Source organism: Lemur catta, chromosome 2 (assembly GCF_020740605.2).
Source record: "Lemur catta isolate mLemCat1 chromosome 2, mLemCat1.pri, whole genome shotgun sequence".
NCBI lineage: Eukaryota > Metazoa > Chordata > Mammalia > Primates > Lemuridae > Lemur > Lemur catta.
Window position 1 is genome coordinate 129,149,729 of NC_059129.1, and position 12,703 is coordinate 129,162,431.

Below are 12,703 nucleotides of genomic sequence, written 5' to 3' on the forward strand. Positions count from 1 at the left end.
TTTCTGCCTCAGCCTCCTGAGTAGCTGGAACTACAGGCATGCGCCACCATGCCCGGCTAATTTTTTCTATATATATTTTTAGCTGTCCAAATGATTTCTTTCTATTTTTAGTAGAGACAGGGTCTCACTCTTGCTCAGGCTGGTCTAGAACTCCTGACCTCAAGCGATCTCCCACCTCAGCCTCCCAGAGTGCTAGGATTACAGGCGTGAGCCACTGCGCTTGGCCTCTCTTACCTTTTCTATATCTTTTCTTTCTTGCCTTCTTTTGTATTGATAAGGTTCTCCCCCTCTTTTTTTTCTTTTACTCTTTGGGAAATATTATATAGCCCTTCTAGTCTTAGTGGTTACCCCAGAAATTAACCATTAACCAGGCATATTTAACCAATACAAAATCCTTAGAATGTGTTATCTTTTATTTTCATATTTATAAATTACTTTCAAATATTGCATATTTGACAAGCTTTTGGGATATAAAAATAAACTTTAAAAAAACTCACAAATCAAAAAATCTAAAACTAAAATGTATTAGATTGTAACAATGCCTGCTTTATTTCCACATATTTCATCTTCATTGCATTTTGTTTACATGGTGATTTCAGACCTGATCTCTTCAGCTGGGATAAAGTTGTCAAAATGTCCCCAATAGAGAGACTTGAACATGCCTTCAGCAAGGCTCAGGCTTATTTGGGAATTGAAAAGCTGTTAGATCCTGAAGGTATTGTTCAATGTTTAATTTCAACCTTGACTTTACTGTACAATTTTGAATGCTTGTAAAGCAGTGTTTTTTAAAGAATGAATTATGAGAATTTTAGAACCTTTTTCCTTTTTAAGTATAGGTGTAAGCCTTTTTATTGCAGATTACTTATCAGTATTTTTGTACTTAGCAATTGTAGGATCCTTTAGGTAGACATTTAATTACAGCACTTGATAATAGTTAACCTAAATAAATAAAGTAAGATTTAATGTTTTAAGAAAATACAGTTATTAGATAAACAATTGGGTATTTTGTTTAGTTGATTAAAATGTATTCTTGCAACACTTCAGTTGCAAATGTTGTAGGGTTGAATTCTAGACTTGTTTTCTTAGTATGAATAATATCTGTGTCTTTATCTTAAATGGTAACATATGGTAACTTATCTTTGAGCATTTTGGGGGCATCCTTTAGGGAAGATTTTGAAAAAGTGGGATACTGAACAAAAATAAGTCTTTGTCTTTGTCTCATAATATGTGTGAAATAGCAATTTACTGAGCTATGGTATTGCAAAGATATATTAGGTATTGTTTATGGGTACTAAGAGTTATTTTATATCTAATATTGAGCAGTTCACCTATTTTGGACATCTAATTTAAGCTAGTTCTTATATTCTTCCACTTTTAGATGTTGCTGTTCAGCTTCCTGACAAGAAATCCATAATTATGTATTTAACATCTTTGTTTGAGGTGCTACCTCAGCAAGTCACTATAGATGCCATCCGTGAGGTAGAGACACTCCCAAGGAAATACAAGAAAGAATGTGAAGAAGAAGAAATTAATATACAGGTACAAATTTTTATTAAAATGTTTGGCTTGCCATATTTGTTTTCTCATAGGTAATAGTTAAAAACACTTTCAGAGGGTTTTTTTCTTGACTGAGAACATCTTGGTTTCTCAGCTTACATTTGCATAAGTTCACTTTATCAGTTAGCATGCTGTCACATGCATGTAATAGAAAAGCATAACCATCTTTATTATAAAGGAAAATATATTATTTCACAAAACAAAGCTGGAGTTAGAGTCTAGGGCTGTTCAATCATGGAGCTCCATGGCATGCTAATAATCCATGTTTTTCTATCTACTGATCACCATCTTTTATCCCTATTGTCATATGTTAGAAGATGGTTTTCCTCATATCAGCCTAGTTCTTTTCTAAGTACTAATTTTCTTTCTTTCTTTTTTATTTTGGCCATAAAAAAGGAATTTTTTCTATTATACTCTCACAAGGAGTATCAAAATATAAGGTTTATTTTTTCTTTCATTTAAGAGGAGTAATCTACATACAGTAAGCTACTTGGCAAGTTTTTCATGAAAGGGCTTGCAGTGGTTTTATTCACAAATGAGGTTTTATGTTTTAGGAGATATAAATAAAATCATAATTTATTTTCTTTCTTAATTATCCTGTTTTGAATCAATCCATATTTTATCTCATCCTGTGTTAGTCTAACCAGTCCTCTTTATTTATAAAATGAGAGAATATTAAGAGTTGGATGAGACCTTAGAGGTCATTTGGCTCAACATTTTAGTAACCAAGCAACCAAGAGATAGACATGGATTTCAAAATTATAAGAATATATATTTCAGAGTGGAAGAAAGCTTGGGCTCTGGAGCTAAAATTTTATCTTGTTGCTACTTGTTTGGGATCGGTTACTTAATCTCTCAACCACAGTTTTGTCTGCGAAATGAGTTTACAACTACCCACTTCATAAAAATAATGAATTCAAAGTGTCTAATGATATTAATAAGCACTCAATAAGCAGCAGCTATCATTATTATAATTTTTCCTCTCAATTTGTTTTGGCATTCTCATTCAACAAGTTTCTTTTTAAAAATATTATTTAATTCCCATAACAGTGATAATAGTCTTGAGTTGACATAGCATCATCTTTTTTTCCTCTGCTGGGATTCAGAGAACTTAGTTATTATTTTAAATTTTCTTGGGGCAGTATGTACCAATCCTTTTATTTTTTCCATTTCAGAAATAGCATAATTTACAGAGAAAGAAAAAAAAAAAACACTTACTGAGGAAAAGAGGGTGAGAGATGGAGCCTGATTGTGAACCTAGGACTGTTTTTAGTAGTTTTGAAAATCAAGTGATGCTGAGGAAAAGCCTTAACTTCTTATAATTGACTGAAAAAGTGCTGGAAAGCATTTGCCTCTAGCAGTGTAGTTATTATTCTGCATCAGTGATGTGCCTTTTCAGGTGGCTCAGATAATCTGGGTTTGTCTCTTGGTTTTAGAATAATTTCTTTATTGGGCTGGGATTCCTGTTGTTAGAAAGATAGAATATTTCAGCTGGACATGGTGGCTCATGCCTGTAGCCCCAGCTACTGGGAGGCTGAGGCAGGAGGATCACTTGAGCTCAGGAGTTTGAGGTTGCTGTGAGCTAGGCTAATGCCATGGCACTCTAGCCTGGACAACAGACTGAAACTCTGTCTCAAAAAAAAGAAAGATAAGGATATTTTAATTTTTGTAGTCAAGGCCATTCTCTCTTAAAAAGAAAGGAGGCTTCATTTACCTTTCATAATATATAGATAAAATTATCACTTCTGTTTAGGGTTCAGGGTGGCATGATAAGAACTGCAGAAACCATTTGCTGTTTGATTAAGTGCAAGTGTATTAACACTAACCTCTTTACTTGCATGCTTTCATTAGTGTCTTAGAGGCTGAATTACGTTAATTGAGAAATAAAATGTGATCAAGTTTCAATCATCTACCCTCTGCCATAGCTCGCCATCCACCATTCTCCAGTGCACACTATTAGCCAGAGTTTCTCTCCTGCTCTGTTATTTCTCCAAACATATGCTAGTGGTCAGCAAATATTATATAATAATTCCCACATTTGTATTTAAATATCTGTCAATTGCAAGTCTCCTCATGTGTTTTAATTAATACCTTCTGCACATTTGCATTTAGACAAAGCCTTCCATCTCCCACCTCATAGATGCTAGTGCCTATCTAAGTGGCTTTTGGCTGGTTGCTAACTTTCCTGATTCTTAGAAGTTCTCATTGTAGTATAGAGGTTTCATACTAAATGATCTCCAGGGTTATTTTAGCTCTACAATTTTAGGAATTTAAGTCTAAAAGTTAGCTTATTTCCTCTCAGTCTTTGTCACCATCCATCTCTTCATTATTCAGTGTTTCAACTCAGTGCTCATTTTTGAACTCCTGGATTCAGTTTACTGGATTCATTTGATTCTTCCTCCTAATTGTCTTTGGTGTGTGTTTTCTTTCTGTTCCAGCCTCCCGTTAGTTAAAGACCTCATCTTTTGTAGTTTCCAAGACCCAGCCTACTTCCTCACTGCAGTAAGAGTGGGCTTTTTCCCTTTTTCCCCCAAGGTTCTTGTGCATACAGTTTCCCCTCAGTGAAATGTTCCTCCTCTCACTGTTGCATGGCAGGCTGCCCGTTTTTTCTCAGTTTAAACGGAACCTTTTCAAAGAAGTCTTCTCTGATGAACCTATCAAAATACAGCACCACATGCATACTCTCTCTCTGTTTCTTGCTACCATAGTATTTTTGTAAACTTTGTTAAGAATTTTAAATTATATCTTAAGAGCATTGGGAAAGCCACTGAAAGGTTTTAAGCAAGAGAGTGTTATGATGTGATTACATTTTCAGAAGATCATCCTGGCTGTTGTGTGAGAAATGGATTGTAGGGGGGTTGGGGGCAGGGGGAGCAAACGGGAAAGCAGAGACTCCTGTTGGCAGGCCGTCATAGTCCAGAGGAGAGACTTAGATGGCTGTGGGATGGAAAGGTCTTGATGGATTTGAGATAAGTTTTAAATTATCTGGCTCCTAGGTTTTTAGCTGGAGTAATTAGGTGCATGGAGAAGCCATCTGCTAAGATGAGGAAGCCTGAGCAGGAACATGTTCTGAAAAAAAATGAAGGGTTTAAATATGGACATGGTTTGATAAACCCATGAGATATTGAAGTGGAGATGCCAAGGTAGTGGGATATAGGAATTGGAACTTCAGGCTCATAGTGGGTATAGATGGTTCTTTAAAGCCAGTGGGAGAAGATGAGATTACTCAGGCAAAGAACACAGAGGGAAGAAAAAAGAGCCCAGGACTTAATTTTGAGGAACTTCATTACTCACAGGTCAGCAGCTGCTGTTGAACCAGCAGGAGACCAATGTGGTGTCGCTGCAGCAGACAAAGGAGAGCTGTAAGGGGCTGGGGAGTGGTCAGCCATGTGGAGTGCTGCTGAGGGCTGAAGTGAGAAATGTGGGGTGACCAGCTCTCGGGGTTTGCTTGGAACAGTTCTAGTTTATGTTTGTTCTAGCACAGTTATTATCAAAAGCATTCTACTATTTAATATTTTGGTTAATTATTTGGCCACCTCGTAGATGGTGTTGGAAATGTCGATTTGGTAAGGGGAAGGTTATCGGTGATGTTGGCAAAAGCCTTTCTGATTGAGTGGTGGGGCAAACGCAAGTCAGGGTGAAAGGGAATGTTAACATTTCTTGTATTGTTTTCTGTACATTTCTGTACATTTGAAATAGTCTATTTAAAAATTGTGGATGAGAGGTGATAAAGTAGAGGTAGGATATAGGTAGGTTTTAGAAAGTTTGTCTCTCAAAGGGAACAAAAGAACCAGAGAGATGGTTGATTTGGTTATAAGATCTTAAAGTATATAGGGAAATAGTTGCTTAGAAAGAGCTTGAGAGAAATTTATTCCATGAGCGTTAAAACAAACAACCAAACAAAAAAGGCCAAGTAAACCAGAGAGCAATTGCCTCAAAAAAATACAATCAGTACAACAGCCTATTTGTGTGGCTGTCTTTTAGTGTCTAAAATGCAGTGCTAAATTGCAGTTCAATAAAAGCAATTTAACTAGGGGTCAAAGCAGAGTTCTAATCTTTCTCTCTTTTTCCTTAAATTACATCCATCCTTGAAGGCCCAACATGTTGCAGTTCCTCTATGAAACTTTCCTAACCATTTTAGCCCTTGGTGAACTCAAATGTCATTCCTTGTTGGGACCGTGGCATTTATCACTGTGCTAATAACCATTTTATTTTTGCTCAGAAGTGATTCATTTGGGTTATTTCTCTCTCTCCAACTATATTAGACTCTCAATGAGTACAGAACTCATGAGTACATACCACTTTTGTGCTCTTTGCCATTCTAGTGCAGTGAATAAATGCTGTCTGACTAATCCATGGCATTGCTCATCTGATTCCGAGGAGGAGTTGGATTAATGTCTAAGACACGGTGGTATCTACCTTAGGTTCTCCATACAGTGTGTGCTTGTGTTCATGATAATTGTAGGTTTTTCTTGGCTTTGTTTTTATAGAGCACAGCTCCCGAGGAGGAACGTGGGAGTCCCGGAGCTGAAACCCCCAGCACTGTCACCGAGGTCGACATGGATCTGGACAGCTATCAGATAGCCCTGGAGGAAGTGCTGACCTGGCTGCTTTCTGCTGAGGACACTTTCCAGGAGCAGGATGACATTTCTGATGATGTTGAAGAAGTCAAAGACCAGTTTGCAACCCATGAAGTAAGTATCTGTAGTTGCTGAACAGGGTGTATCTGCCCTGGGGTTTGTGCCTTAATAAGGGACTCTTCCCTGATGTTTGTTGTTTACTGAATTCTGCTCTATGGAAAGGTCATGGCTTATTTTAGGACTTGCGGTAGGGCTTTCTTATAAATTGATGTGAGTGATTAACTGCATCAGAATTAGATTTCATATTTTAATCTTATTGTAACTTGTATTTTTATAGAGCCACTGTCAAAAAGAAATGCACAGTAATGCTCATTTTTGAAGTGTGTTGTTATAGTGAAAAACAAAATGGCAAACCAACACAACAAATCTTTAGGTTTTGAATTTTCCCCAAAAGGTAATTATTGTTTTTAATTGCACGATTAAGCAAATGTCCGACCCAGTGTTCCTGTATAATTTTGTTTCTTTTGAGACAAGGTCTCACTCTGTTACCTGGGCTGGAGTGCAGTGGCGTCATCACAGATCACTGCAGCCTCAAACTCCTGGGCTTAAGTGATCCTCCTACCTCAGCCTCCCAAGTAGCTGGGACCACAGGTGTGTGCCATCACACCTGGCTAATTTTTTTTATTTTTTGTAGAATTGGGGTCTCACTCTTGCTCGGGCTGGTCTCTAACTCCTGGCCTCAGGTAATCTTCCCATCTTGGCCTTCCAAAGTGCTTAGATTATGGGCGTGAGTCACTGCGCTTGTCCCAAAGTCTACTTTATTTGTTCTTTAATAGGCTATCTTTTTCTGCAGCATTGATATTTAGGATAGGCATTAGTAATTTATTAATATTTTTTTTTTGCCATGAGTAGCTTGCAAGTCATAATGATGTGCCTTTCTAGGCTTTTATGATGGAGCTAACTGCACACCAGAGCAGTGTGGGAAGCGTCCTACAGGCGGGTAACCAGCTGATAACACAAGGAACTCTGTCAGATGAAGAGGAGTTTGAAATTCAGGAACAGATGACCCTGCTGAATGCTAGGTGGGAAGCGCTGAGGGTGGAGAGTATGGACAGACAGTCTCGGTGAGTGGAGAGCCAAGACGTTAACACTTTCTTCTGCAGGCTGCATTGCACCCTTCAGGTCACGTAGAAGTCCACAAGTCTGTGAAAACAAGGTCATTACAGAACTTGCCTCGTAAAAGTTAAACTCTTTCTTATTTCAAACTGTTCCTGGAATTTTGCATGATCTTTATTTTCCCTTGGATATGTTAGCCAAACCAAAAGATAAAAGTTGGAATACAGAACTTAGCAGAAAAGGAGAAAACAGTTCATATGGGCAGTTAACTATTTGCAGTATTAAAATCAATCGTTAACTTGATAGGAGGACAGGATTACATAGTATCTATCTACCACTCCATTTTGTACCATTTTTTTTAGAGCTTTCCCATGGCCCATTTTATTTCAGTATTGTGTATTAAGGAGCAAACTGCATTCCATTGCCATTTCCACCTATTTAATAAGCAGGAATTCCTGATTGAAGAAACAATGATTCTGATACGAATACCGGGTGCTGTTACTTGCATTCTTTGACTGCATTTAATGGACTCCATTTAGGAAGAAAATAAAAGGTTTTCCCCCCCAGTTTCTATGTTTGAAGACTAAATGCTGCTTTCAATGTGTAGACAGGGGTGTGTTCCCCTGCCCCGTATCTCTGGTGCCTGGAGTATGTATTTACCTTTGCGAAGGGACAGAGCTCGTGGGAATAATGCTGTGCTCTCCATGGACAGGCTGCACGACGTGCTGATGGAACTGCAGAAGCAGCAGCTGCAGCAGCTCTCTGCCTGGTTAACACTCACAGAGGAACGCATTCAGAAGATGGAAACTTGCCCCCTGGACGATGATTTAAATGCCCTACAAAAGCTGCTAGAAGAACATAAAGTAAATCTGTCTCATATTTTTTTTATACCTTATCAAATATGAAAGAGCAGCACTTAGCATTGTCAGAGGCTGATGACTTGTATCATTAGCACAGAGGTGGGACACTTCTTCAGAGCTCTGTTTGTTCAGAAGCTCATAGGGTAGAGTTCGTGGGGATGTGACTTTTCTGAGCCAGGCATGAAAGCGCAGGTAAAATTTTACATGGGAATGGGCAGGTTTCTTATGAAGGTGCATCACTTTCATAGGATTTGAGCAGGGTTTTTTTGGACCCATAAGTGGCCGAGAACACTAGTGTGTTGGCGTGAGTGCAGTGTGTGGGTGAAGAAGCAAACCCTGAGAGGTGGCTGTACCTAATTCTCTCAGGAAAGCCTGTTGCTTCTTCTCTGATCCAGGAAAGCATGCAGCACTAGGTGAGGAATCAAAATTTGGTGAACAGTGTAATTTGGTCACAAGTTTAGGGGAGAACTTTTCATAGTCAAGATCAGGAAAGGTAGAGTAAAATATCCTCTCTGCAAAGTGTTTGAGGAATTTTATTTATCAATGAAATGGGTAGACAACAAAGCTTTAGAGGTACATTAAACAGAACTCTGAGAGGCATTTGACAACATTATCGATAGTGTTTAAATAAATTACCTATATACGTATGTCTAATGACTACACTCTTCCCATGGAAAAGGTGAGAATGGAATTGTCCAAATTGCTCTCTTAGGTAGCAAATCAGAATAACTTCTGACTGTCATGTATCGTTTTCCCTACCTCTTACTTTATACCATGTTGCACTACATAAAATGATCTCTGACTCTGTATATTTAAGTTATGGACTTTTTTGCTTTACCAATTCTATATTTTTGCCTTAATTCCTAGTATAGACACTCAACTCTTTTATGCAAAAAAATACATTTTTTTTTTGCCAGAACATGAAATAAAAGTGATATTTCCCCTTTTCAATCTGTTATGACATTGCATTTTCAAACTGCCTTGGTTCATAATGAAATGTAAAGATGTGTAATGGGCTTGTTTCATTAGTAGAACACTCAGGGTAATGACAAGAAATTTAAATACAATGCCTCATTGAGTGTCCTTAATTACTATTGACAACTGAGTACATTTTAAATAGGTAAATGTGAAAGAGTAGAAATAATGGCTTATCTTTATTTTTTTCTTTAGAGTTTGCAAAATGATCTCGAGGCTGAACAGGTGAAAGTAAATTCATTAACTCACATGGTGGTAATTGTGGATGAAAACAGTGGTGAGAGTGCTACAGCTGTTCTAGAAGATCAGTTACAGGTAAGAACCCTGTAAAGTAAGATAATCCTGAAGGACCTGTGGTCTGAGACCCAAGCATGTGTTGCCCTGTCCTTCATGGCCTCATTGTTTATCCACAAGGGTAGAAAAATCCACTTTTGGTTGTACTTCCCAGTTGGAGTTCTACAGCATGTGAGTTATAGGAGTACCCATGTATTGATTCCTTTACTGCAGCCCTTGAGGGGAATGTGTGGGTCTGGTTGCGATCCCGAGCTTCCTTGTGCATAATATTGACAAGAGTGGGAAGCACAGGAACTGATCTCACAAGTAGCCTATGAACTTCTTGGTTAGAATCACTTGAGGAATTTGTTAAAATGTAGATTCCTAGAATCTACGCACACCTGAATCTGGGTGGAGGAGGGGATAGTGAACCTGCATTGTAAAAAAAAAAAAAAAAGTATGTGTATACTAAAATTTGAGAATTCAAGCTTGTAGGCTTTAGTGTCCCTGTGTCTTTGGTAGATTACTGTGTGATTTTCAACAACAGTTTTGGAAACCTCAACAAATTGCTTCTTTTTGTGCAAAGGCAATAGTATACCTTTATAAGTCTTTGTAAAGAAATTTATCAGTATTTCATTTGAACAATACCTGATAAGATGTTGCCAATTTATGATTTCTAGACTATAATTTCATCATATGGCATCCTTTTTCTTTTGTAAAGAAAAAGTTCTGAGACTTCAATGTAGTAGTATTTACTTTTTACAGTAATCTGAGAGGTAGGTATTCCATGTCTTGACTATTTAGCAGTGAGGAAACTGAAATTCAAGGAGTGTAAGTGATGCCCCAGAGATTTAGACAAGGAGTGGCCATGTTGAGACTAGAGAGACCTTTCTTCTGGCTCTAAGTTCTCTATCCTTTGCACCCTTAAAAGCTTACTCTGGTGTTAAATATCAAGATAGTATAATATGAATTAAATAATTCTTGTTCACATGTAAGTAATATAGAAATAAATTTTAACATTTATAAAATGATAGGAAAATAATTTTCAGGGAAAATCATTGTGAAGAATGATTTTTTTAAAAAATTAGTTAATCAAATTTATTTATTTAGTATTTTTAATATTCATATTATTCTGTTAATTTATAGAGAATTTTCTATGGAAATTTTCATGTAATATAAACAGAACAGATCAATTAAGCACTGTACTGTTTTATAGAAATTCTCTTATTCAAAATGTAGTTTTTATAAATTGAAACATTTTTCTTAATTTTGGTACTATAGATGAACATTTTCTTGGTATGTAAAGATGGTTAAGAAATATAATTGATGCACTAATTTTTTTTTTTTAGGTAATTATAGCCTGGAAAATTTGACATACAAAAAGCAGATATGTAGATACATGTAAAAATGTCAAATTCTCATATGAAAACCACAACAAAATGGAAAGAATAGGAATTTGGAGTCAAAGACATAGGGTAGAGTTCCGGTTGTACCATTTTCTAGTGATGCGAAATAATCTGTTAAATTCTGTAGGGATTAGTTTTTCTCATTTATAGGATTGATGTATGTTATTTTAAAGCGACTTTTACAAAAGTATTTTTATAAATAGCTATTCTGTAATAAAGAACAATGGAAATCACGAGTTTCTGTAGTGATTGTGATAACTCTCTTTGAAGGCTGTGTTGACCAAGGGTGGTGTTTTCCTTTCCTAGAAACTTGGTGAGCGCTGGACGGCAGTGTGCCGTTGGACTGAAGAACGTTGGAACAGATTACAAGAAATCAATATGTTGTGGCAGGAATTATTGGAAGAACAGGTATGAAACTGTTATCCAGAAGAGGCAAAACAAACAGTGAAAAGTAACCCATCTTTTATTATGGCATTAGAATACAGTTACCTTCTTTAGTTTTCTTTGAAAGGAAAATATACAAATAATTACTATTTTAAAAATCAGATTTCTGTCCATTTTATAACTGATCATGCAGCATATTTATAGAGATTACATCATATGACTCTATTGTAATAATACTTAATTTGATCTGTATTCATCATTTAGAATGTTAGTATTTAGATATGATTTGTTTGATATTACAATTATTACTAGATTTATGTTGGGTAATGTGTATGAATTTGTGTCAGCACAATTCCTACCATATGGCTTATATTCAGTAAATAATGTATAAATGAAACCACTCAATACATGGTGAACTGTAAATCACGAGAATTTTTCTTGATTTTTTTTAACCGGGATAAGTACTGAAATTAATGAGAAAATGTTATTTGGCAACACCTTTGATTGAATGCTTGGTTAAGAGTATATTTTTTCCACTAAGGATTACTACAGCAAATGAACCGATGGGGCAAAGCTCCCACCTTAATTTTTCAGTCAGAGTGGTGGTCATTTGCCCATCCAATGTCCTTCCAGAAAAGCAACCAACAAAACAAAATACAAATAAGCAAAACTTTTCTCCCAAAATGCCAAACGGTTGTGGTTTAGAAAATAAGCAGATACTCTATTCCCACATCTCCCAGTGTCCATTTTGATTCTTTTAAATACATTTCATTTCCATCCACAAAAAGTAACTATATTGTCTTCAGGGGAAATAAAAACCCAAGCGTATGATGTTTTGTGGTTTACTAAATATGGTGGCAGATAGTGCATCTTAAACAGTAGGTTGCAAAATTTGTCCAACTATATATCATTAATCACTACTCCCCCCCTTCCAATCTTTGGTCACAATTTTCTTATTAAGAATCACATGATGGGCCTGATTCTGATTTCTGATATATTTATATTTACGTTTCACTTTACAAAGATTTACATGTACTTGGAACCCTGTATTCAAGGCCAAATAATCTCATGGAATAGTTAAAATTTTACTTCAGTAATGACAACAGGAGACACTGATTGCCAGAGAAAACCACTGTGTTCTTCTTCTACCCAGTAAAATAATTTCAAATTTGGAAATAGCTTTACTTTGATAATTTAAAAAAATGTTAAAAAAAAGGAAGTGGCTAGTATTTTGGTCACTCATATTACTTTAGGTTTTAAACTGACCTTTGAGTCATGTTCCACTAACAATCTGACATTTTGGCTATATCTTTTGTGTGTGTATATGTGATGTTTGTACTTTCTATCTTGTGCCATAGTTATTTATGTGCATATCTTATCAGCCATACCAGATTGAGAACAGGATTCATATTTGTCTTTTAGTTTCCTAATCTTCATTTCTGTTTTTTTTTTTTTGGTGGAATATAGAGGTGAGAAATAGTTGTTAAATAAATTGATCGATAAAACAAGTAAGAAAGAATTGATCCCATTGCAAAGACAGAACCAAGATTTT

The 12,703-nt window shown here is 36.3% G+C and overlaps 1 protein-coding gene across 4 annotated transcripts in view; it reads left to right on the forward strand.

Moving 5' to 3' along the window:
* The window catches only part of UTRN (utrophin), a 472,601-nt gene that overhangs the window by 119,755 nt on the left and 340,143 nt on the right, over nucleotides 1-12,703 (forward strand). For all 4 annotated transcript variants that reach the window (XM_045544518.1, XM_045544519.1, XM_045544517.1 and 1 more), the window contains 7 exons: nucleotides 600-715; nucleotides 1,379-1,539; nucleotides 6,048-6,251; nucleotides 7,080-7,261; nucleotides 7,966-8,116; nucleotides 9,284-9,403; nucleotides 11,074-11,175. In XM_045544518.1, coding sequence (XP_045400474.1) covers nucleotides 600-715; nucleotides 1,379-1,539; nucleotides 6,048-6,251; nucleotides 7,080-7,261; nucleotides 7,966-8,116; nucleotides 9,284-9,403; nucleotides 11,074-11,175 — 1,036 coding nt within the window. The remainder of the gene's footprint in view (nucleotides 1-599; nucleotides 716-1,378; nucleotides 1,540-6,047; nucleotides 6,252-7,079; nucleotides 7,262-7,965; nucleotides 8,117-9,283; nucleotides 9,404-11,073; nucleotides 11,176-12,703) is intronic.